This window comes from Myotis lucifugus, unplaced genomic scaffold (genome assembly GCF_000147115.1).
Source record: "Myotis lucifugus unplaced genomic scaffold, Myoluc2.0 scaffold_273, whole genome shotgun sequence".
NCBI lineage: Eukaryota > Metazoa > Chordata > Mammalia > Chiroptera > Vespertilionidae > Myotis > Myotis lucifugus.
The window spans coordinates 1,381,622-1,405,855 of record NW_005871321.1 but is presented as its reverse complement, the minus strand read 5'-3'; the positions used below and the strand labels follow the sequence as shown (position 1 = coordinate 1,405,855).

The 24,234-nt window shown below is 48.1% G+C and overlaps 1 protein-coding gene across 1 annotated transcript in view; it reads right to left on the bottom strand.

Annotated features, from left to right (window-relative positions):
* Positions 1-24,234, bottom strand: part of LOC102426948 (pappalysin-1) — a 299,588-nt gene that overhangs the window by 141,480 nt on the left and 133,874 nt on the right. Inside the window, exon 3 of the mRNA XM_006099368.2 lies at positions 16,680-17,742. Coding sequence (XP_006099430.2) covers positions 16,680-17,742 — 1,063 coding nt within the window. The remainder of the gene's footprint in view (positions 1-16,679; positions 17,743-24,234) is intronic.

The window sequence follows — 24,234 nt, the reverse complement described above, 5'->3', positions numbered from 1 at the left end:
CTCTGGTTTTCCCCAATTACGCCTATTCCCTGAGCATGTCCACCTATTTACCCTCCTCTGCTCCACAATCTCTTTTCCTGAGTCTCAGCTTTCCAAAACCCAAGCCTCCATGCTAAGTTCAGCATACAGGTGATGTGCTCCATGGACCCACTCAGGACCACACACCTGTAACATGGAATAATGCTGTCCACCTAACAGGGTTGTCCGAAGGACTAGAGGCACAGCGGAGGAAGTTCCTCGCACAGGGCCTGGCCCATAGAAGGCACTCATTAGTTAACCTTGGCTATTTTCATTGCATCGTTATTATTATTCCAATGATAATTATTAGCAACACTAAAATCGTCATCATCATCTCTAGCTGCAAAAGATGCCCCCCTTCTCAGAGCCCCCCCCACTTTGGATTCTGGTGATTCTATTATCAACCTCCTTTGTGTTATCTTCACAGTGTGAGCACCTGTCTTCCCCATCAGGCTATGAGCATCAAGCAGGTGGAGCCAAATCTTTATCCCCTCTGTGTCTCCTAAACTTTCCCTTCCAAAGAGACAGAGAGAGTGTGCTACCAATGATTGGCAGTTATTGAGCACCTCTCTTAAATTGCATAATCTCACAACAGGAGGAGAGGCCCAAGGCTCAGGAAAATGCACCAACTTGCCCAAGGGTCACAGAAGGGTCTGAGGACAAGCCTCTATTCGCTAGGCTGGGTGGCAGCACCAATGGGTGAAGTCATCCTTTCCGGGGGGGGGGGGGACACAGGTCCCTGCAGGAGAGCATGGCTTGGGAAGTTGGGCATGGGAGGGAGTGCAGCCTCCTGCAGAAACTGCGTTGCCTGAACTCTGGGCCTGTTGCTGCCACACTCTTGAGGCCCAGTCTGTAGCGCAGGCTCACCATCTGCTCTGTGAGCACGTGAGTTAGCTCAGTGCTTTTCAAATCCCAGTCTGAAGAAGGCTGAACCCACATGAACCAGATGCACGTCTAAAGGAAAAATGTTTCCGAGTCAAATATGGGTTTAGGACATGCTCTGTTAAACGAGGCTAAATACATATATTTCTTAATTGCAAGACTTTGCAGAGCCTTTAATATGCAAAATGAAGAGTTGGTCAGATAGTGTATGAGGTGCTCCCAAACATATTGGACCATAATCCCTGCCCCAACCCCACCCCACCCAACCCCTGCCTTTACCCCAAACCCAAATAACAGCATAACCAAGACAGTTTGGGAAATATTGAGCTAAATTGGAAAGTCCCTCCTAACTTGGATCCTCCCCCTGAGCCTCTCAAGAGAGGTGCCTCCTTTCTTCCCACACAGCTGTGCACCTGAACCTCACTGGGAAGGTTGCAGGTCCCCTGGAATGTCGGTTTCAAGGGGCCCAGCCCACAGTGCCAAGGCACCCAGACTGTACCCCTCTGCCAGAGCCGCATTTCAAAGCCATGAGAGCAGTTCTGGAGGGAGATCAAAGCTCTCTCAACTCAACTGTCATTAGAATATTTTCTTTATGCATCTCATTCACTGGTGAGTGCCAACAACATATTTCCTAAATGCACTGGCTGAGATGGTACAACTCAGTAATAATCTCAATGAGAGAGCTGTCAGGGCCTGTTTGGCTGAAAGAGAAGCAAAAGGGAACTACATTCAGAATGCAGAACAACAACAAATCCCTTAAATGAATCACGGAAAACTCGAGTTTTTCCAAGTCTGGAAACATAATACACGGGCTCTCCCATTTTAAAGATGGTTGGTCAGTGGTATGGCTCACAGGGAGCCAAGGTCAAGATGGACCCACCTCAGGTTCTATTCCCACTAAAAGCAAACTGACTTCCCCACTGCAGAAGAGAGAGCCGCCAAGGAGAACTTTGAGAAGTGCCATGCCACAGGGCTGTCCCCTGGGCACTTGATCAGTGCAGGTGGGTTACAGGAATGGTGCCGGTCATGTGTTGATGCCCTCAGTTGGCTGAGAGTGGGCAACTTCCAAGCTGGAGGCTGGGGACAGTTCTTTCAGGTTAAAGGAAAAAGCAACAGATTGCTAGAGATAAAGCTACACCCTAAGAGAGAGAGACGGACAAGGGTTCAAATGCTCCCTCTCCTACGTAAGGGACAGTGTGGCCTTAGAGAAGGGACTCAACTCTCTTGAACCATAATTTTCTCATCTATAAAATGGTGATGCTCACATGCAACCTAGAGAGGGGAATATAAAAACTCACGGAAGCAATACATACGAAAGTACCTAGAAGGGTGCCTACCCCATGGCGAGGCCCCATGATGCCCAATTCTGTTTTTAGCTCACTCAAGGAGCTAGAGAGAACAGGCCTTCGCCCCCAAGGCCTGTGGTGTCCTTTCCTCAGTGAACCCTGGTTCCTATCACTGGACCGATGTGTTTATCTTCCTCGCAGGCAGGTGCCCTGTTTCTACAGCTAACAGAGTGAGTCTTGTGAACATCGCCTATTTCCAAATCCTGATGCAGCCTGTCATTTCCAGGGAGAATCTCAAGTCTGTGACCCACTCCTCCACTTTCAGAACACACTAGGCCATTTGAAAGTGATTATCAAACGTAAAGATCAAAGCCACTCGAGACAAGTCATTAAAGCAAGATAAACCTCAGAATGTTTATTGCATCCATATCCCTCATTCCAAATTACAAGCTTTCTCCAAGCGGTGACCAGTTCTAAAACCTGGATTTTGTACTTTTATCCCAAGGGCCCTAATGATCTGGACTTTATTCTCCTGCTTACTTTCATTGTCAGAAATGCTTAAATATGCCTCTCTTGTCTGTAAGGAGAGGCAAAGGGGTGGGGGGGAGTGCATGGAGAGTTTATTAAATTCTAGGAATTCTGAATGATTGGTTTCCAAAATAATAGCTTTTTTGTAGAAGCCTGACACATAGTCTAAAAAAATGTAACAGCACCAATCCAAGATCAATTGAAAGCACAGCCAGTGTTGCTCAGTGGTTCAGTGTCAACCTATGAACCAGGAGGTCATGGTTCGATTCCTGGTCAAGGCACATGCCCGGGTTGTGGGCTCAATACCTAGTAGGGGGTGTACAGGAGGAAGCCAATCAATGATTCTCTCTCATCATTGATGTTTCTATCTCTCTCTTCCTCTCCCTTCCTCTCTGAAATCAATAAAAATATATTAAATTTAAAAAACACACAAAAAAGAGCAATTGAAAAAATGATTCTTTTATTTATTTATTGAATTACTCATGGTTTCATTACTCTCCTCTTCCCTCCTGCCCTCCCTCCTTTCCTGTGAGCCTTCCTTTCCTCCTTCCTACCAGCTCCCTTCCTCCCTGCATATCATTCATTTAGTCTTTTCCTCTTTGCTTCACTAGAATTTACTGAGATGCTACCAAATACCATGCTTTAAGGTAGAAACTGGGCATACAAACAAATTCCACATCACAGAGTTAGCAATTTTATGAACAAAGCGGGACAAATCAGATGATCACAACATAATGTGATAACACTAATAAAAACTACCATTTGGGGAGTTGACTACACCCTGGAACTGCTAAAGTAGCTTTTTACATTATTTATTTGAAGGATTATAAGGGCTCTATGTATTAGGTATGGATATTCCCAGTTTATAAAGGAAGAACCAGGGCTCAGTGAGGTGACACCATTTTTCCAAAGTCCCTGCTCCCACTCACAGATGTCAGAGGTGGGATGTGACCCCTGTTTGTTGGCTATGACGGGCCATATCCTTCACTGTGAGTCTCTTATCTTCTGTGTGCTACAGTAGAAGGGGTGCTGAACGTGATGGAAGCACAGAGCAATGACTCCTCTCTGAAGGTGGGTAAGATTCCAGTGAGGTTTTTACATGGAAAATAAACACTGATTGGAGGTCCGACCGAGTGTGGGGACCAGGAAAAGGGCTGAAGCTCCAGAAGCCAAGTGGCATGCAAGAGTGTGAGGAGAGTGAGGTTCTGCAAGTCTTCTGTGGTGGTGGCTGCAAAGTTGGGGACAGGGGAGCAACTCCCTAAGATGAGGCCGTAGGCGCCAGCAAGGGCCACATCAGGCAGGTTCTTGTACAGCAGGTTATGGAGGATGGAGTGTCCAGAAAGCTCTAAGCAGACCCTGGCAGATGTTATAAAGATAAAAACGACCTGGTTCATGTTTCCCAAACAGCTTTCTTTCCTTTCTGGGGGAACATGGAAGGTGGACTGGAGGAGAGAAGAAATGGAGAAGTAGGAATTGGCAGTGGCTTGTGGAGATACCCTGAGAACATCGAAGTAGGAGTAGGAGAGTATTTACGCATGGGGGACAATTCAATGCTGAGTGGGGGTGGGAGGGAGGTGAATGAGGGTCTGGGTTCTGACTCGGTCCACTGGACACTTCGCCTTACCGGTCTCAGATTCTATACATCAATGCTCTCCTGCCCCACTGCTGGCCTTTTAGGAGTGTTGTCTCTTGGGGATGTGCCCTCTGCTGAGTCAAATGGAAGGTCAACTCTTGGGAACATCACTGTCTGTGGCTCACTGCGGGGCACGATCACGCCAAGCCCAGGACTTGGGTGGGATCAGAATCTTGAGGATTCGGTTGGGAGGAGAGGAAGGTGCTGACTCTTAAGACCTCTAGATCATTTTTAGAAATTGAGGTGGAAGTGGTGATTTTTAACTTTGACAAATAAATAAAGCATTTGAAGATGATCCCCCCCCACACACACACACCAGCATGTATGATGTCTCTTGTAGAATAAAATAAAGGATACTGGAGTGGCCCTCCAAAGAAAATAATAAAATTATCTTGGAATAAAGGACACTCATTTAAAATTAATACCTTTCACTAGGAACTATTCAGTTCCTATTTTTCTCATTTGCCTTTTTGGAAGTGGCTTCTGGAGAGGCTGGAGCAGAAGGCAGAGCGTCAGAACACCTGGTTCCTGGCAAGCTTGGTGACACCCCTTGGTGAACATGACTCAGACTGGAAGTGACTTTGACCCCTAACAAGTCAAGTACCCATTTGCTGTGTTTCCTCAGCACCTTGAACCTCTCCATAAAGCATGGATCCAATGAGCTACTGACCTACCTACAGGGAATTCCATGAGGGTAGAATCACACCTATCTTGTGAAATGTTCATTGTTGTATTCCAGCTCCTAGCACTGTACCTGCACATAGTAGGTGCACATACACGCAGAGTGAAGTGATCCGCCACTTCCTAAGATCTCTGCATGGGATACCATAATCTTTGTTTTACAGCCTCAGGTTCTCAGAATTTACTTATTTTCAAGGAAACCATTAAGCAATAAGAATACCCTGATAAGTAAGAAGAAGCAACAACTGAAGTGGGGTGGTGTGTTGAAAGTACCAGAACAGCCATGTGATGATCTCACGTCAAATTATTGCTTGCACAACATTTCCAGGGCCCCCAACTGCCTCTTCTCACCACCTCACTTGCCTCTTAGAGGATCAAAACCACAGTTGATAAACCATACACTGACCACAGTGAGCAGAATACACACACAGCTCACCAACAGCCCTGCGGTTTGTCTTGCACTTGGAGCACAATTAAATTAAGACAAACCACCTCTATTTCATAAGCAGTGGCAGCCGCAATGTTCTAGGTAGACTGTGTAGTTTGGCTCTACTTGTTAGCCATGAAAACCATGGAACAGATGTGAAGAGTGACTGAACAATATTATGTTTGGGAAGAATAGAGCAAGAATTACAACATCATCATCAATATGGCAACCTCTAGATTTTCAGTCTGCACCGTGGCCCCATACCAATCATCTAACCTTAGGCAAATCACAGAATGATCTAAAGTTAGAACTACATAGTCCTTACAGTAAATGTAGACCTCTCTGGATGACCTCGAACAAGTCTAGGAACTTCCCTAAATTTGGGTTTCTCCCGGGGTTAGAAAAGAGATAGGTCTCATGGGGTCTTGTGACAGTCAGAGCTCGAGTATGGGGAAACGATGCTGGGAAAAGCATGACACTATAGGTCAGGCTGTCGAAAGGAGAATTAAATTCAAACTGATTTTTGGAACAAGGATGCCACATTCAGGGCCTGGGGGCCGCGAGTAAGTAAAGGAGCGGGTACACAGACTGCCTGAGGTGGGGTACCATCATTAGGCCACCGCTGGCACTTGAGTCAAAGGAGTAGGATTTTTTTTAACTTGTCACAAAGCATATTTGTTCCTTCATTGCTATTCTGAACACATTACACTCCATTAAGATATAGGGCCTGGCAAATCCCTGGTAGATAAGCCCGTCTCTTACCTCCCTGGATGTATCTTTTCAATATTAAGCTCCCCCACAAGCCTGGAACCAGGATGACAGTGTCTGATTTGAAAATGTCTGACAGTGTCTGATTTGAAAATGTCTGTACAGGAAGAGATCTGGGAAATATTCTACCCAAATCTACCCATTTTTCAGATGACGAATTGGGAGTAAAAGAAGTAAGCTACTCCCTGATGGCTAGGAAGTTACTGGCAATATCTAGTCACTTCCTTCCTAAGGTATTGCCAAGCCACAGGCAGACTGGGTTTTTTGTTGGTAGCACGAATTCTCAGGAAAAGAGCTCTCTCTTGTGTCTCTCTTCCACCCTCTGTATGATTCTGAGATGCTTCATGCTTTTTGGAGTTATAGTCACCCTTGTCCTCTGTGGCCATAAAAATAGGTCAGTAATCAGAAGTCAAGCTCAAGGCTAAGAGCTGCGGCTGGCTGACTGAACCCAGGAAAGGCTGCGATCACAAACATCAGAAGCTTGAAATGGAGGCAATAGTGCCCTCACCTCCACCCTTCACCGCCAGACCACCCAAACAACCTCTAGAACAGGGTAAAACGTAAGAGAAGCAGAGAGGGAAGGAGAAAGACAGAAAAGGCCCCGCCAAACAATGGGGAAATAGAAACTGTTTGACTTGCGCCAACAAACCTGTAAGCAACACCCCCTGCTGTGCAAACACTAGTTTTATGTTTTCAGAAAGTGAGTGTGAGGGTGTGGGGATTCTCTCAGGAGGTGGACAATAAGCCAATGATGAGTTTTGAAGATAAGCTGAGCTGTGATCCATGTAGGGACATGTGGTTCATGCACATAAAAGGTCCTGCTGTCTGTCCTCTCAATCCTCCCTCACACCCCCTCTGCTTTGTTCCCAACCTGGGAGGGCATGTGACCGAGCGCTGAGGCTGTCATGAGTGGTCAGTGTCACCAGTGGATGTAGAGAGGAAAATGAGAGTGCTGACTATGCCCGACCCAGATGGAAAAACCCCACCGCCTCCAGCCGAGGCCCTCAAAGGGGCACCCAGTGCTCCCATCCATCCGGGAGCCAGACGTGGACACACACATCGAGGAAAGGGGTGAAAGGGGAGACACCTCAGATCCCCGCAAGTTGGGGGGCCTCCCTGGCGAGTTCCCAAAAAAGGATTCCAACTTGCATCAGTAACTGAAAGACAGAGTGTGCAGCAGCAAGAGCCTCGGCCAGGATATGGCTCACTCCACCCCTTCCCTGCTCAGTGTGGGCCTGAGGGGGTTAGGGCATCTCCCCACCCCTAGGGCCCCCCCCCTTCCCTAGGACAAGCGTGAATTACTCAGCCAGCCCCTTCCTCAGATCCCAGCCATGCGTTTGCCTTTTGTTGGAAAGGCATTAACTTGTGTGGTGTGCTGCTTATCTCTTGAGAAAATAGATACATTAGCCTTTAATATGTGCAGAGCTTCGGGGGGGTAAAGAAACGCTTTCAAAAAATGGAATTTGCAAAGACCAAGAATAAAAGGGGCCCTTGGTGGTAAAGAGTGACCCGGTCGTCTCCAAGTTCCTTGCCAGTCCCGAGGCTCTGGTGAGGGGCTCAGGATCAAGGGGGGCTGGAGATGAAGATACATGTATGTAAGAGGTCAGAAGATTTCCTGGAGATGGAAAATCCCCAAACTAACCAGCACTGCTATTTTGAGAGTTTGCTAAGGACTGTATATTATTTCACTGAATCCTCTAAACCAGTGGTTCTCAACCTTCCTAATGCCGCGACCCTTTAATACAGTTCCTCATGTTGTGGTGACCCCCAATTTCATTGTTACCAATTGAACATAATTAAAGCATAGTGATTAATCACAAAAACAATATGTAATTATATATGTGTTTTCTGATGGTCTTAGGCGACCCCTGTGAAAGGGTCGTTCGACCCCCAAAGGGGTCGCGACCCACAGGTTGAGAACCGCTGCTCTAAACCTTCACATGTGTTACTATCATCCCAATTTTTACAGGAGGCTACTGAGTCTTCGATAAAGGAAGAGACTTGTTCAATGTCATAGGAATGTTAAGGGAGCTAGTTCAAATATGCTCTGTCTCTGAAACCAGTAGTCTTATGGATTTGCTAGATGACCGGTCCTCCGAAGCTTCTCACTGGTCACTATGCTGAGCTCCTTATTAACCTCAATTTAGGGGCCACGTGCAGTTCTTCTGTTGCTTTCCATTCACCCCTCTATTCTACTCTCAAAGACCAAGGTCACAGGCACACCAGGGTCACAGATGGGACCTGTGAGCAAAGGTGCACTTTGTTCAGAAGACAAGCCCGAGGGGAGCCCAGACGGAACCAGAGAAAACAAGACCATGTGCATCAGTGGGCTGGGCCTGTGTGTTTGGACCAGGCAGGTATGGGGGCTGGAGATGGCTGGAAAATCTACGAACTTCAACCAAATTGGAATGTCAACCCATTCTAACCAATCCCCCAATAGTGCCTGGGATTAGTCCATGCAGAAATACATCCCCTAACATAGTTAGACATTTGGGTCAGTTTCAAGATAAACTAGTGTGTAAGCCCAATGAGATCGATATAACTTTTGTGGTCTTTATTTAAAAACGTCAGTTCTGTGGACAGTCCTAAAAACAAATTGTATTTTAAGAATGAAAGTAATCTGGGCACATGCCCTCAGTGTGTGTAGTGGTTCCATTTAGGCGTGTTTTATGAAGCTGCTGGACGGCATCGCCGAAAAAACAATGCTGACGAGAGATCCATGTGTGCAATCCAGAAGGGAGGAAGCTTGCGCCAGCACCTACTATGTGCCAGATGCTGCGCCAGGCGCTTCACACAAAGGACTGCATTTAAGTTTCCTGACATGTCCCAGGAGAGCCACTCTCACCCACTTCTAGAGATGACAAGCCAGCGACTCTCCCTGAGAAATGGGCCGAGGTCAGGCCGTGGATCGAGAGTGGGAGCAAGATTCAAACCCTCATCAGTCTTCAGCATGCATCCTTTTTCCCCTCCACCAAGCCTGACTCCTGTTATTGCTTTAATGAATATTAGTCATGTTAAATAAACTCTGATATTCTGATTATAAAATTCCAAGCCATTTCTCTTACATGATTTCTGGAAAAGAATGAAAAAAAGTTGCTGAAAAAATAACCAGGGCCTCTTTCATCTGTACGCTGGTTAACTTCCCAGAACTCTTTGTGGGATATTATTTTATGTGACCCTCAAGGCAATCGTGCCATCCAGGCGGTCAGATATTGCTATTATTCCCTTTTGACAGAGGTGAAAACGGAGGCACGGGGAGATTAAGAGACCTGCCCAAGATTGCATAGCTAAGGAGCTGCCGAGCCAGGCCTAGAATCTCCCCTCAATTCTTCCTGCATCCTGTAACAGTCAGGTTCTCCGGGCTCTACGACCTAAAGAACAAATCATGGTATCTACCGGTCTGCAGTCCCTCCCCACACCTTCCTGCCTCGATCTCTTTGCTCTCCCCCACCTCTTTTTATTTATTTATTTATTTATTTATTTAATCCTCACAGAGGATATTTTTCCATTGATTTTTAGAGAGAGTGGAAGGAGGGGGAGAGACAGAAAGAGAAAAACATCGATGTGAGAGAGACACACCCATCAGCACACCCGGGATAGAGCCTGCAACTGAGGTATGTGACCTTGATTGGAATCGAACCTGGGCCCTTCAGTCTGTGGACCAGCGGTCTATCCACTGAGCCAAACTGGCCAGGACTCACCCACCTCTTCTATAGCACTACAAAGCCAACTAGATGCTTCTCCACCAGAAAACTTTCCAAAGTTCTCCAAACCACAGTGAGCCTGTCTTTTCTCAGGGCGCACGTAAGCCTTATCGTCTGTGCGGTTCATCTGGAAATTAATCATCTGCCGCCTGGCCGTGTCTGGAGTGACGGTAACAAAGGTCATTAAACCACAGCTTACAAGCGCCTTCAGGACAGAGATTACATCGTGGCTCCCCGGGGCATTTATCACAGCGCCCTGTTTACTCAAGTGTCTTAACAAAATACGGATGATGGGTAAGAACATGACCATTCCAAATAGAATTTTTCCTAGTTTCAGATTGCCAGCTTCTAAGACACCAGGACAATGCAGGGGGGTGAAGTGCCTGCGGACCTGGAGACGGGACTCGGGGTCTTGCTCTCAACTCAGCTGCACTCTCGCCGTGAGGCTGGGTCAGTGCCGCACCTCTGGCTGCTCAGTCTCCTCGTCTATAGCAAGAGGGGGCTGGATCTTCAGCTTGAGAGCTCCTGGTCCCATGCAACTTTTCCAGATTTGGAAAGAACTTGGAGGAAGGAAGTATATGTCCCATGCAGTCATCCCAGCAAAGAAGTGAGACCCAGTGAGTGAAGACGAAACATTGAATGGCAGGGGGAGAGGCTGAGGGGTCTACAGATACCAGCAAAGGGGTCAAGGAGGCTGCCTCACCCGGCCAGCGTGGCTCAGTGGTTGAATATCAACCTATGAACCAGGAGGTTATGGTTCGATTCCTGGTCAGGGCACATGCCCGGGTTGCAGGTTCAATCCCTAGGGTAGGGCATGCAGGAGGCAGTTGATCAATGAGTCTCTCTCATCACTGATGTTTCTATCTCTTTCTCTCCCCCTTCCTCTCTGAAATCAATATATATATATTAAAAAGGAGACTGTCTTAAGGCTTATTGTACCCTTTTCCAAGATTTCCAGCAATGTCCAGCAGGAATCTGGGTCCAAAAATAATAACAACATGGATACAGGGAATGCCCTCATTACATGAAAAAAATAATAAACAAAAAGAGAAAACATAATGTTTCCCTATAAGCCACCAGTATATAAGGGAAACCCCTTTTTTCCTCTGTGTCCAATTCCACATGAAAACATACTCATGGACAAAGGTGAAGTTCACCTGAGGGAGTCAGAGCCTGCAGACTGGAGGGGTCCCACCAGGAATGTGATGGATTTGTTGCAATATCCTCTGCCATTGGGATGCCTACAGCCCAAAGTGTCACCTGACCCGTGATTTCCTGCTACTGGGGATTTCTATTGTTTGTGGACATTTCTAGTGGCTACAGATGAAGCTCTACCCTCCTGGCTCATGTCCAACACAGCAGAGAATGCCAAGGTTCACCGGAATGTCTTTCTCTAACTGCCGAGTCTGAGAGAAAGACTTCTCCTGCTCACACATACTGCTCCTCCTGGCCAACGTGGGATCCTTCTCTCACACCAGTGATTGCAATGGCACCTTTACCTGCCTGTCTCACCCACTAGATCAGTGGTCACCAACTGGCGGTCTGTGAGGTCCGAAAGGTTGGTGACTGCTGCACTAGATGCTGAGCTCCAAAAGGGCAGGGGTGGGACGGGATGGGCACAAAAGGGACGTTCAACAACTATCTATTGAGAAAAGAGAAGAAGAGGGGTGGGGGGAGGAAGGAAATAAATAAAAAGAAAATGAAGGAAGAAAGGAAGGAAAGAAGGACATAAAGTAAGGAAATGAGGCAAGGAGGAAGGACTTAGTGTGATAGTAGAGTTTTCCCCGAGAAGAACCCTTCTCTGCTTATGGCCTGGACCTGAGCCACACTGCATGACTTCTTATTCTCCAAGTCCTTCCTCACCAACTTCTCCCCTCCCCCTTGCTTACGTTGTACCTTCCTCATGGGCTGGCCTTCCCGGTGTTCTGGACGTGTTCTGTCCACTCATCCACATCCTCTCCCCTACCTCTCCACCCTGCCCTGCGCCCTTGCGAGGCTGGCCTCTCTGAGTTGCATAAACAGATTCCTTTGCCTTGTGATCCCCAGTCTGGTTCCCCAACGGAAAGCACTGGCTGGAGACTGGAAGGCACAGGCAAACAACATGAAGAATCTCCTCTTCCGATGCCCTTCTGGCCAGAGTGCGGCAGGCTGGCACTCCTCTCTACCCAGAGTCACAGCTGCTGCCAGAAAGCCCTCTCCATGCAGCCACTCTCTTTAGGTTCCAGAGCCACTCCCTCCTCCTGACCCTACAGGCCAAGGATGGAAATAGCTCCCCAATGTGACAGCCCTGGCCTTGCTGGTTGTCCTACACTGTTGTAAATAACCAATACTGTTGTAAATAGCCTCTCCTTCAAAATAGCTCCTCCTTCGACTCTCCTGAATTATTCTGTTTGAATGTGCCATCTGGTTCCTGCCAGGACCCTCTGACTGATGCAGACTGCATCTCTACCTCTCAGCGTGCTGCCCAATGCCTGTTCAAATCAGGCCTGCTCTACTGACTTGCCTTGTTTTCTCGAGACAGAATCAATCTCTGCTTCTTGGGTCTCCTGCCACTGTCTGTCACTAAAACCACAGCTCAGAATGTCTTAGGTTTGAATATGACTCCCCCAATAAAGTGGAGGCCCTTCAATGGTGAGGAATATGCCTCCATTGCTGCCAACGTCCCTAGTGAATAGCAGAGAGGCTGGCAAAGGGAGATGTGCCCAATAAATGCCTGTTTAGAGGATAGAAATACTCACCATGTGGTTCCCTAAAATGACTTGGAATAAGATATAAGCATAAAGTTGGGCTGTGTAGTACTCAACCCCAAGACCATCGAGGCCACCTTCTCCACCATTTGCCATAACCCTGGCTATAGCCTCCGTGTGCATGCCTCAGGTGATGGGGAGCTCACTCACCTGCAGAGAATTACTCCCCTGGAAGGAATATTCTCATAAGAAAAGGCCTTGCCTGTTACTCAGTTCAACACTGCCTCCTGTGATTGAAACACTCCAGTACCAGCCATGGCTTAGAAACCATACGGAATAATTATGCGCCATTTTCCACGGAACATGGCTTCTGATACTTGAAGTGCATGTGTCATAGGCCTGTGGTCCTTGTGAGAATTTTCTTATCCAGGCCGAACATCTTCAAATGGTTACATGACACGGCTCCTGGCCCCCTCACTGTCCCAGTCCCCTTCTTTGTGCTCATCCTCAGGTGGTTGTGCTTATCATGGCCTCTTAATAAGAAAACTCGCTGCTGGTGTGGCTCAAGGAAACCCAAGGCCATTATCCAGTTCTCCTCCAAACCCACTCTCTCAGCACTTCGTAATCCCAAGCTCTCTAGAGCAGTTGGGAAGAAGAGAGTGAGAACAGAAGGCAAAGAGCAGGTCTCTGTGGCCTGCAAGGATGTCTGGGCATCGCTGGGGAGCTGTGCACTGCAGACAACCAGGATGCAGGGATCTATAGCCCCCTTAACCCCCGCATGACCACTAAGAGGCCATGTGAGCTTTGGCCTTCAGTTCCCTCTATAGAGGATGTTTCTGAGTCTGCAGCCCCAGATCTGCTAGGGCTGGATGCTCTCCTATAACACAGGGACCCAAGGACTATTAGATAACAAGTGTGTTTAAATGTGTTGAAAGACATTGTACTTCTCTGATGGAGTCTGCCAATCTGCCCAGCTGCATTATGGGTGGATCTTATTTTACTCAGGAGAATCGCTACATAAATTGTCACAATGATGAAATTTCACTGGGGCTACTCAGAGTAGGCAATGGACCAACTATTTCTCACCAGTCTATTGCACACTGAGTACAGAAATGGGGAGTGAGCCCTTAGATACATGTACAGAACTCAGACGCTGCTTCACCATGCTTGTGGTATTTCATTTTATATCAATTCACTTTTGCTGTATATTACAAAGGTACTGTTTTGTAGCATATAGAAAAAACAAAACCTGGCCCTTCACCATAGATTGAGAAGAAGCAACTGAAATATTGTCTTTTCATATATATATATATATATATATATATATATATATATAGAGAGAGAGAGAGAGAGAGAGAGAGAGAGAAGAGAGAGAAGAGAGAAGAGAGAAGAGAGAAGAGAGAAGAGAGAAGAGAGAAGAGAGGGAATGAGAATGAATCACCTTGGGCAAGAATTAAGTTGAGCTCTTTATTACAAATTATCTACATAATGTCAATCTAATTTTCACTGTATCACAGGTGCCCATCTTCCTTCCTTCTTTCCTTCTGTCATTTCTTCTGCCCACCTCTGTTTTGAAAAGTCACAAAGTAAAAATTTCTCTACAAACTTCCACAGGTTTCTCTCTGCACACAGGAGATCTGATTCCGCCAGAATGCTGTCACCCCCAACCTGCCAGGAGATAGCTGTGCCCCGGAGGGGCTCACCCAGGGCACACGACTTTCTGAGCCAGCAAAGAAACAGGCCCTGGTGGGAGTGGTCACAGCACTGGCATAGGACCACTCACAGGCATGCTGGGCATGCAGCCCCATGACTTAGGAAAGAGGAGGCCACTGGAGCCTGCCAGTTCTGCCTGCTGATGGTGAGGTATCTGGGACCTGGAGCCCCACGGTCCCCGACACCAGCACAGTGTGCCCTCCACAAAGGCTGGCTGCCCTCAGTCCTGACCCAATCCCACTCAACAGTTTTCTCCCAAGGCTTTAGAGAAGCTGTCCTGCCTGCCAACTCTGTCCTTTAACTCTGCCACTTACTGTTCCTTGGACTTAAAAATACCCTCCTTCAGTGGGAGCTTTGGAGTCCAGGGATCTGAGTTCAAATCCAAGCTCTCCATTGAGTAGCTGAGTGAACTTGAGTCAATCCCTTCACCATTCTGAATCCTGAATTTCCTTCAGGAAAAGAGGGTTCAGGCTACCCACCTTCTTGGGACTTGGTAGGTGCTAAATAAACATGTGCTGCATAGATGCAAGAATGGATGCAAGAATGGATAGATGAATGAATGAATGAATGAATGGGTGAATAACTTCTACCTATTTCTGGCCCTTTGCTCTTCCCCATGCCCACTCTGCCTGGGTACACTGGTAACCCCTGGGAGTCTAGCTCAGCAGAGTATGCACTGCATTAATCTTGGAAGACTTGCATTTGTGAATTAACCAAATGACTTTCCTGACCCATGACCTTGACCAAGTCATTTCACTCTCGAAATTCCTCTCTTTTCCTGTCCATCAAAGGCAAATGCTAACTAACCTCTGTCTTGTCTTCCTTGCCAAATTCTGTCAAAGCCCAAATGAGAGCAGAGATGAAAGGGCATCATGACCTGGAAGGAACTGGCCACACACCACGGCTGCTTCCCACATGGGCTGCTCATGTGTTGAGCCAAGGTGAGAGTCCAGGGCCCTCCTGGTGCCAGGAGGCTGAGCTGACGTGCTCTCTGGCTTGCTGCCAGGCATCGTCATTCCTTTGCACATAGGTATTCTGTCTGTACATGGGCGGCCCTTGCTCTTTGGAGAGAGACATAAAGAGGGGAGTCAGCAGAAAACCTGCCGAGGTCTGCAAATGCACCCGGGCTATCAGCAGGTCCAGGGTCCTGTGTGCGGACAGAATGGAAAAGTTCAGCCCGAATCTGGGACATCGGAGAGTGGATGCTGACTGTTTCTCTGGCTTGAAACTAGTTCTTCCTGGTCTCACGTAGAATATAAATCATCCAGGGGTTCACCTTTGGGTTTCTCCTTTGCGTTCCTGGTGAGAGTTGGTAGCATAAGGTAGAGGCTAAGGGGGCATTAGATAGAAGACGCTTCTACCCTCTTCTCAGCAGGACAGGAAGAAGTGCCTCTCCCCAAGGGCCCTCCTTTCTCCCCCAACCCAGTCTCTGATGTGCAAGTTGTACCTGCACCTTCCCCAAACACTCATGCTGCAAGTGAGTCTTCTCTGTGATGTCCCATGGCACTCCCTGACCACAGCACCTGCTCCCTTTATCATACAAAGAATGACAGATACACTCAATGAGCGCATATTACCTGCTAGCCACTACAAGAGATGATGCTTTATGCAAGGGTGGGCACAGGAGGTTTACGGTTGTGAGTATGTGAAACACAGCTGATTCTTGTGTTATTATGACCACAGCCTGCATGCTTTTTCCATACAAACAACTGTGATCCTACTTTTGCCCACCCCTGCATGCCCTCTCTCAGTCCTCAGAGCAGCTCAGCAGAGTGAGCACCATGATTGTTCCCATTGCACAGATGAGGAAGTGGCTTCCAAGAGGTCACCAAGTGAGGAAATAGTACCACAGAGATCTGACCCTGGCTTTATTCACACTGCCCAACCGACCACACCGCTCTGTCCAGTACGGGAGCCCCATACGGCTGTGTACTTGAAATGCAGCCAGTGTGGCTTAGGAACTGAATTTTCAGTTTTATTTCATCTTAATTTACATGTGAATAGTCACAGGTGGCTGGACAGACAGGACAACTCTAGCCCACTCTACCACGTACGCTTCAACAGCTGTTTGTACCCAGCTCATGCCACCCAATTTAGACTGTGAGCTCTTTGAGAAGACAGGGTCCTGACCGTTCCTTCTTATCCCAGAGTAGGCAGTCAACACATCTTTGTAATGGATGATGCTCGATGTGGTCCCCAAGATCACATGAGTAACAGCCTGGTCTCAGTCACAAGGCTGCCGTGTGAGCTGGAAAATTCCCAGGACTCCCAGGGGCCTCAGGGCACATGCCTATAAAATGGGGGGAAGCTCAGCTCTCAGCTGGGCATCACCACCTGCCCAGCGGGTCTTACCTGTGTGGAGAGTCAGGATCGAAGCATGTCTGGGTGACATCTGTGATGTCGGGGTCACAACACTCCCCGCCGTCGAAGTTGAACCGTTCGTAGTTACAGTCCATGTCACACACTCCATTCTGCTGCTTCTTCATGAAGGCGGGGTGGCGCAGGTGGCGGCAGTCCCCACCGTCGTGGCCGGTCAGCGTGTGGTTGCACTCAGGGTCGCAGTTCTCGTCCCCGATCTTGCTGATGTCGCAGTTGGCCAGGATGAGGCGGTGGCGCAGGGAGGAGTTGCTCACCTCTAGCACCTCCAGCTCCCAGGAGATGTTGTAGGGCTGGAAGGCCTCGGCCAGCTGCTGGTGTTGGAGCTCGATTTGCTGGCGGCTCACCGTGGGGTTCTCGTGGCTGTCGTCATGGAGGTTGACCACGCGGTAGCGCACCACCTTGGGCCGGCGGAAGCGCGGCAGCTGGTTGTAGCTGGCAATGACTTGCGCGTTGTCGCACAATGTCTGCCCGCACAGAGGGGGCTCCAAAGTGGTGTCCAGCAGGAAGCTGTGGGCACCGCTGAACTCCACCTGGGGGCTGTGGCCGTCCTTCATGGGGGACCAGGTGCGCTTCACATTGTCCCAGTTCTCCTGTAGGAGGAGCTGAGGTAGAGGCGTGTGGAGGCCATGGGTTTCCATGTCCAGCAGGACCTCCCGCTGGGTCCTGGCCACCTTCCACAGACTGAAGCGCTCGATGTAGCCCCGGTAGTTGTGATTCAGGGTGCTGCCCCCCAACATGAGCACTTTACACTTCTGAGTCAATGGGCTGAATATGCCACCCACCTGATCCCCAGAGGTCGCCACCTGGGCACCATTCACATAGAGCTTCATCAGCCGCCCATCGTAGGTGGCAGCTAGGAATACCCACTGGCCAGGGAGGTAGCTTTGGTGGGCATTGATGGTGGTCACTTGCCGGGCCCGGTCCGTCTTCAAGGAGAAAAAGTAGCGTGGGTCTCTGTTGCCTTGGTCACTGATGGTGTGAATGCCCACGACCCATCCTCGGTCACGTGAGGTATAAGAACACTTGTCATACAGCCCTATGTGGCCCCAAAAAAGAAAGATGAATAAATAAAAGATGGAAAGAAAGGGGGTTACGTTATTTTGTTGCGATAAAACTTATATCAGGATGTCCTAGACCAATCGTCTTCAAATTGGCAGTTACTACTGGAGCCTCTGGGACCACCCCCAGGCCAAGGCAAGGGCTAGAGAAAATGAGAGGACAGGGGAGTTGGGTTGGGGGCTTCTCACCATAACTGTAACCCAAGTGGATGCACTTTAATTGGTTTTGCATATGGAACACACAGAGAAACATTTTTGTTTGAAGAATGGGTACTTGAGCTAAAGAAAACAATGACAACACCACCAATAATGATCATTCAAATCCAAAAACCTTTGACTCTGCAAAGCTGTTCTATGGGAAAGAGGGCTTTCTAATTAATAGGGTATTTTAAGTATGAAATGATATGGGAGGTCAGAGGAGAAACAGAGGGAGATAATAATGAATAGAAGGTGTTCATTTAGTAGGACAGCTCCTCCTACGGTCGCCATAACTTTGAGTGCACATCAGACATGAGCAGCCAGCCATCCAGTGCTCGGTGGTGGTGAATTGTTGGGAAAGCCGGCCTGCAGAGGTGGGGACAAGGAACCCCATTGTTTCTCTCTCTAACAGGAGTCTGGCCAGACCTGACACTTATGCCAAAGAAAGGCAGCAATGCTGACTGGCTGAACTGGAAATGTTTTCAGAGATCACCACTTTCAACTCCTTCACTCGACAGCTTAGAGTCTCGAGACCCAGAGAGTGGAAGGCATTTGTCAGGTAACACAGAGTCACGGACCAATTTCCTGAGACCCAATTCAGATTGTTCTCCTCTAACACAAAAGTTAATATTTTAAAAAATAAAACGAGCAGCCTCTTACATAAGCAGGTGTTGGGGACCCCTACATAATAGTTAACAATAATAAGTACAATCTACCAAGCCTCTGTGGCAGGTCAAGCATTATGCTAAGGTCTATGTGTGCATTAATTCCTTTAATCTATGTAATACTCCCGGAGCACATGGAAGTTAACAGAGGAGCACATGAAAGTTAAAGAGGAGATAAGTTTAAGGCCAACTGGTTGGTGAGTAGATACTGGATCCATCAGACTCTGGGACTCACGGTCCTCAGCACCTTCCTCTCCCTCATCAGTGCCACTGGGGATCTGAACCACACCATCTGCCTGGGGATGGCACAAGTTTCATCAGGTGTTTGGGAAAGTTTTAAGCCAGGACATCTCTAGACTTACTCTGGGAACCCCAAGAAGTCACTTACCAGATTCTCTCTGGATCTAATCTTTCCACTCGTCAACCCCCACTCCCCAGCCTTTCTGAAATATACCCAGTATCCATGGCACAGACAGGCTGCTGGGTGGGGAAGAGGGCTTTCTAAGTGAGAGTATATTTTAAATGTTGGCTGATACCTGAGGCCAGGTGGGAGGATAAAGAGAGGGATGCCAGAATTAATAGAAGATGCTCATTTAGGACAGGGCCTACTTTTAGCTGGAAAATTGTTGTGGTCACTTTAACTGAGTGTGCATCTACCATTAGCACTCATCAAATGACATGGAGAGCTTCCAGAAAAATCAATAAAGGAGGTCCACACAGTCTTTACTCCTTTGTGGGCACTGGGGCCTTAGAATTTGTGTAAATCTCTCCATTAGTTGCTGACACGGATGGCAGTTTTGGCGCCAGGCAGTTCACCTCTACCTCTCCTCCCACACTTTGCCTGACAGCTCTTCAGGAAATGGCCAGAATGTCCTCCCAAAGTCAACCTTTTCTCACAGGCTGAGCAACCTTGGTGAAGCCTCAACTATCTCTTCTGGGTCTTGGTTCTCTACCTGGTAAAGAAAGGTCTTGAATGAAGATTCCCCTCACATGCTTGGTCTCTGTTTACCTGTGATTCTAAGTTTCCCAATGGCTAAAACGGAAACCACCTCTTCCAAGAAGCTCTCTCTGATAGCCCTGTAAGGAATGATCATTCTCTTCTCTGAACTCATTTTACTTTTAGGAATCTGGACACATGCTTTCTGGTTTTCGAGTCATCTTACCACACCCTCTCCCACCCCAGACTGGATGCTTTTTTTGAGATGGAAGACTCTGTCTGGGTCATCTGTGTTCTGTCAGCAGCTCACTCCATGCCTTGCCTAGAGCAGGGACTTATTGTTTCATGAATGAGCACATGAATGATTAGTGGGATCAAAAGCACTGGTTTATGTCTCCACAGCTAGAGGACAGAAAGGATCAGAAGACAGCGTGTGTTCTCGGTAGGGTAGGAAGAGTAGGGCCTCTGGACTCGGGGTCATTCTGATAGCAATTACTAGCTGTACATTTGGGCCAAATCCCTCCACCTCTGTGGATCTTACTTCCCTCATCTGTAACTCTCTTTAAGTATATGGTCATACTGAAAAGCCATAGCAGATACACCACACGTGGCACAAGGTGGCTTTCCAAATGGCAGTTCCTTTTTCAGATGCTGGAGGGTCTAGGAAATGATGTCAAGGGCGAAAAGTAGAAAATGACAAGAAGTAAAACACAGAAAGGTCAGAGAGAGATGGTGCCCTGAGGGCATCTTGACCATGTACCAAGAGCAAGTACGATGAAGGCTCAAAAAAGCACCAGTCCTCCTGCAAACCCCTGGCAAGCCTACTCAGAAAGCATAAATCCCAGTGGGCCTAGCACTGCCCCTACCCCTCAAGCCAAGGCTCTGACCCCAGATTTGGAATAAGTTACCCCACTATGGGAAACAAGGAGAACAATGGTTCCTAGAGCCCCCACTCTTGTGTTCCCCACTCACCTCTAAACTCACCATCTCCTCCTTCCCTGGCTAACACAAAGCCCCTACACTTGAACAAAAAATTCTTCTAATGAGGAAATGAACATCTGAAACGGGATCCTTTCTCCCCCTCACCCCCTTTCTGTCTCTGCAGGTTTTTATTTTGCCAGGGGCTCTCAGTCCCTAGTTTTCCTGTTGCCTTTGGAAGGCGGCTAGCAGGGTTAGCAAGGTAAAATGTTTACACATCTGTAGTGTGCCCTCAGTTCAGAACCTTCCTGGCTTGGGACCATGGCTCAGGGCACCTCTGTTTGCAGTTGAGAGATGAAGGAAATAGTAAGCAAAGGCCAGACTGTGACACTGAGCACATGGAGCCAGGACTAAGAGGTGGCTGAGCCCCAGGAGGCAGAGAGAGCGTTTTCAATGGAACCAGGAGGAAACACATTAAGGGAAATGAGAACCTTGAAGCGGTGGCTTCAGAAGTTCAGAGGGAAATATTTACCTGAAGTGTGAGTGGCGAAAGGAAATCACTGACTCCAATAGGGATGGGATGGGGGATATAATGGTGACAGCGACTTATTTCTGTATGAAAATAACTTCAACAGTAGTCACATTTCAGTGGCTGGAGGTAGGGGGGGCGACACTGTGAATCACCAGCCCAGGACCAGGGCCCTGGAACCAGAGATCTGGGCTCAGCTTGCTGGATGGACTTGCCTGGGAGAAGTCACCATTCCCACCCCATGCTTCTGGGCCTCATTTCCTTTCTCTGAAAAAGGAGGGGGTTCACATGAGATGACACCCCCACCACGATTTAAGAGCTCTTTTGTTCTGTTAGAATGGTTCCTTGTAAGCAGAGGTCCTCAAAACTGTATTGCTTTGAACCGGATGCCTCGTCACTCCCGATTGATTCCAATGTGCCTAGGTCCCCTCGCCTCTGTGTATCTCCACACAGGGCATGGAACAGTGCTCTCTGGAGGACACAGGTGTACCCGACACTTTCTCCCGTGGGTTCTCCCCATGGTTCTCCAGGAAGATAGAGATGGTGAAAGATGGTGAGAATCGGTCTGAGGCTGACACCATCTGTGTAGTACTGGAGGTTGATCCCAGGGGATGCGTGCCCACCTGGCAAGATGGAAGCCTCAGGCGATTGTGCATACATCCACATCTAATTAGCACACGCTGCTCAAGGCTGTCATCTCGTACAAGCAGACAGCGAAGGTGGGAGAGAGCCTGTTCCCCAGCCCAGGAGGTATGTGGGGCCCACTGCCCAGGCGGAGAGGTGGAAGCCCAGCCCAGGAAGGGGGCTTGCCCTCAGCTCCCATAGTAATCACTGGTCCCTGGACCCCCGGTCAGCTGGCCTCTCTAATGTGTCCCTTGCTTCCTGCAGGTAGGCTTACTGTGCAAAGGGCTTCTAATCCCCACCTAGAAGTTTGATGATCACTGCCTCACTTTCTTCTCATCCACCCCCTAAGCCTCACCCCAGAGGTGAAGACCTGAGTGAAGGGGCAAGTCCAATGGCAGCAGGCTTGGAGATGTCTCCCCAAAACTCGGCCTGGGTGGGACTGGGAGACTCCTCTGGGCTTCGGGGTCACCCTCTAAGGTCACATTTTAAAGACATTACCCCAGGGCAGCTCTGTCTGACCACTGTGTTCCACCCCAGGGACAGACGAATCTTTCATACTTCTCAATCACTCACCCAATGTCTCTGTTTCATCCATGTGTGTCTACTTGGTTCATTGTGAAATGCCCAGCACCTAGCACAGAGCCTGGTGCCTTGTGGATGCACCACATAGTTTGTTATTAGAAGAAAAAAATAAAGGGAGGGAGGGACACCTCTCTATTGCTGGCTTCTTTAAAGAGCAGCGAACCCTTTATTTAGACCTTTCTAAGTACCATGTGCACTACATTAATTCTCTCACTTAATCTTCACAACAAAACTATCAGCATTGCTCCTTTTGTCAGCGAAAACCGAAGCTCAGGGAGGGGAAGAGGCTGGTCCAGGGCAACGCGGTTTGGAATAGAGGCCCACAGGATTCCTAGGCTCAGGTTCTTAATCGCGTCATTGCTTGAAGCGCCAAGTGTGGGCTGTCTGAAGGCACGGCCCCTCCAAAAATATTTCTATAAGTCCCACAGCGCCAACACAAGCAAGTTGAACTGAACTACAAGCCAGGAGGCTGCTGTCTGTGTCATTCTTCAGCCTGGGCCTCCAAAACCGACTAAGAATCAACGGTCCTTTTTGACTAGTGCTTAAGCTGTCCTTCTTGGCTCACCCCACTTCATGGGGACCCGAGGTTTTCCTGGACCTGTTGTCTCTCTGGAATGAAGAATGCCTCAGCATCTGGATTTCCAGCACTAGCCTCCTTGCCTGATGGTGCCTGACCCAGGTTTCTCCCAACTTACAGGGTCTATACTGAAATGTTCTTTTTCTCAGTTGTCATACTCTTGGCTGCCTGTCCATTTGTTATGAGCTCAATTGTGTCCTCCCAAAATTCATAGTTGAAGTTCTAACTCCTAGTACCTCAAAATGTGTCCTTATTTGGAGAGTCTTCACAGAGGTAATCAAGTTAAAATAGGTTCGTAGGGTGGACCCTAACTCAACCTGACTGGTGTCCTTAGAAGAAGAGAACACTAGGACACAAATGCACAAAGAAGGAAAGCCATGTGAAGACACAGGGAAACGATGGCCGTCTATAAGCCAAGGAGAGAGGCTTTAGGAGAAACCAACACCCGGACATCTGATCTGGGATGCCTAGCTTCTAGAATAGTGAGAAAATACATTTCCGTAGTTTAAGCCACCCAGTCTGTATCACTCTGTTATGGTAACCCTACAAAAGGAAAGCACCATCATTTTGTGAGTTTTCTCAGCTCTCCCACAAAAATTTCTCTAAGATCTATGCCATCTTCCAGTGCCTGGTGCCCGGATCAGAATTACCGCCTGGTTAGGATACATTGCCTCAATCTACTCAGTTCCTATTGTTAGCAGAGCAAGATGCATTAGGAAGATGAAAAACTGCCATGTGTGGTCACCACGCACAGGAAGTGGTCCTCACAGGGGCCAGGTGCTTCTGTTTTTCAGCTCCAGTGTGTATTTCTGAAACACCTGCTGTATGTTGAGCAGGTGGATAGGTGCTCGGTGCCCAGGTGCCTCATATAACCCTCATAGTAACCTTGTATAATGGATGCTATTTACAGGTGAGAAAACTGACAATCAGATAGGTGAGGTCACCTGCCCAAGGTCACACAGCACTAAGCAGTAGGAAAGACTGGAATTCAAGATTCCTCCTTTCAAGTTCAGTTCCACCACAGAGGAGTGGGGCCTCAGCTATGCCTCCATCCTGCATTTTTTGCCCTCAAATATATCCCCAGGATGGGTTAACACAGCACCAAATTAGCTCAGATAACATTTGACTTTCTCCCATCACTGTCTAGGGAAGACAATTAGCAAAGGATGACAATGTGTATCAAGTTTACATTATTATTTGTCTTCTCCATTGGGAGAGTGGAGATGGGAGGAAAGAAAACTCTACCGGATCATTTCTACCTGTGACAGTCACAGAAGCCTCTATGTAGCAGACTCTCTACTAAGCACAGATGTCTTAGTCCTATTTAGTGCTCAGAGTGACCCACTGAAGTGGGCTTTTCTGACATCCCTTTGACAGAGAAGGAAATGGAGATGTAGTAAAGTTAAGTGACTCCAGCCCATCCCCAAGCATCCCAGCTAG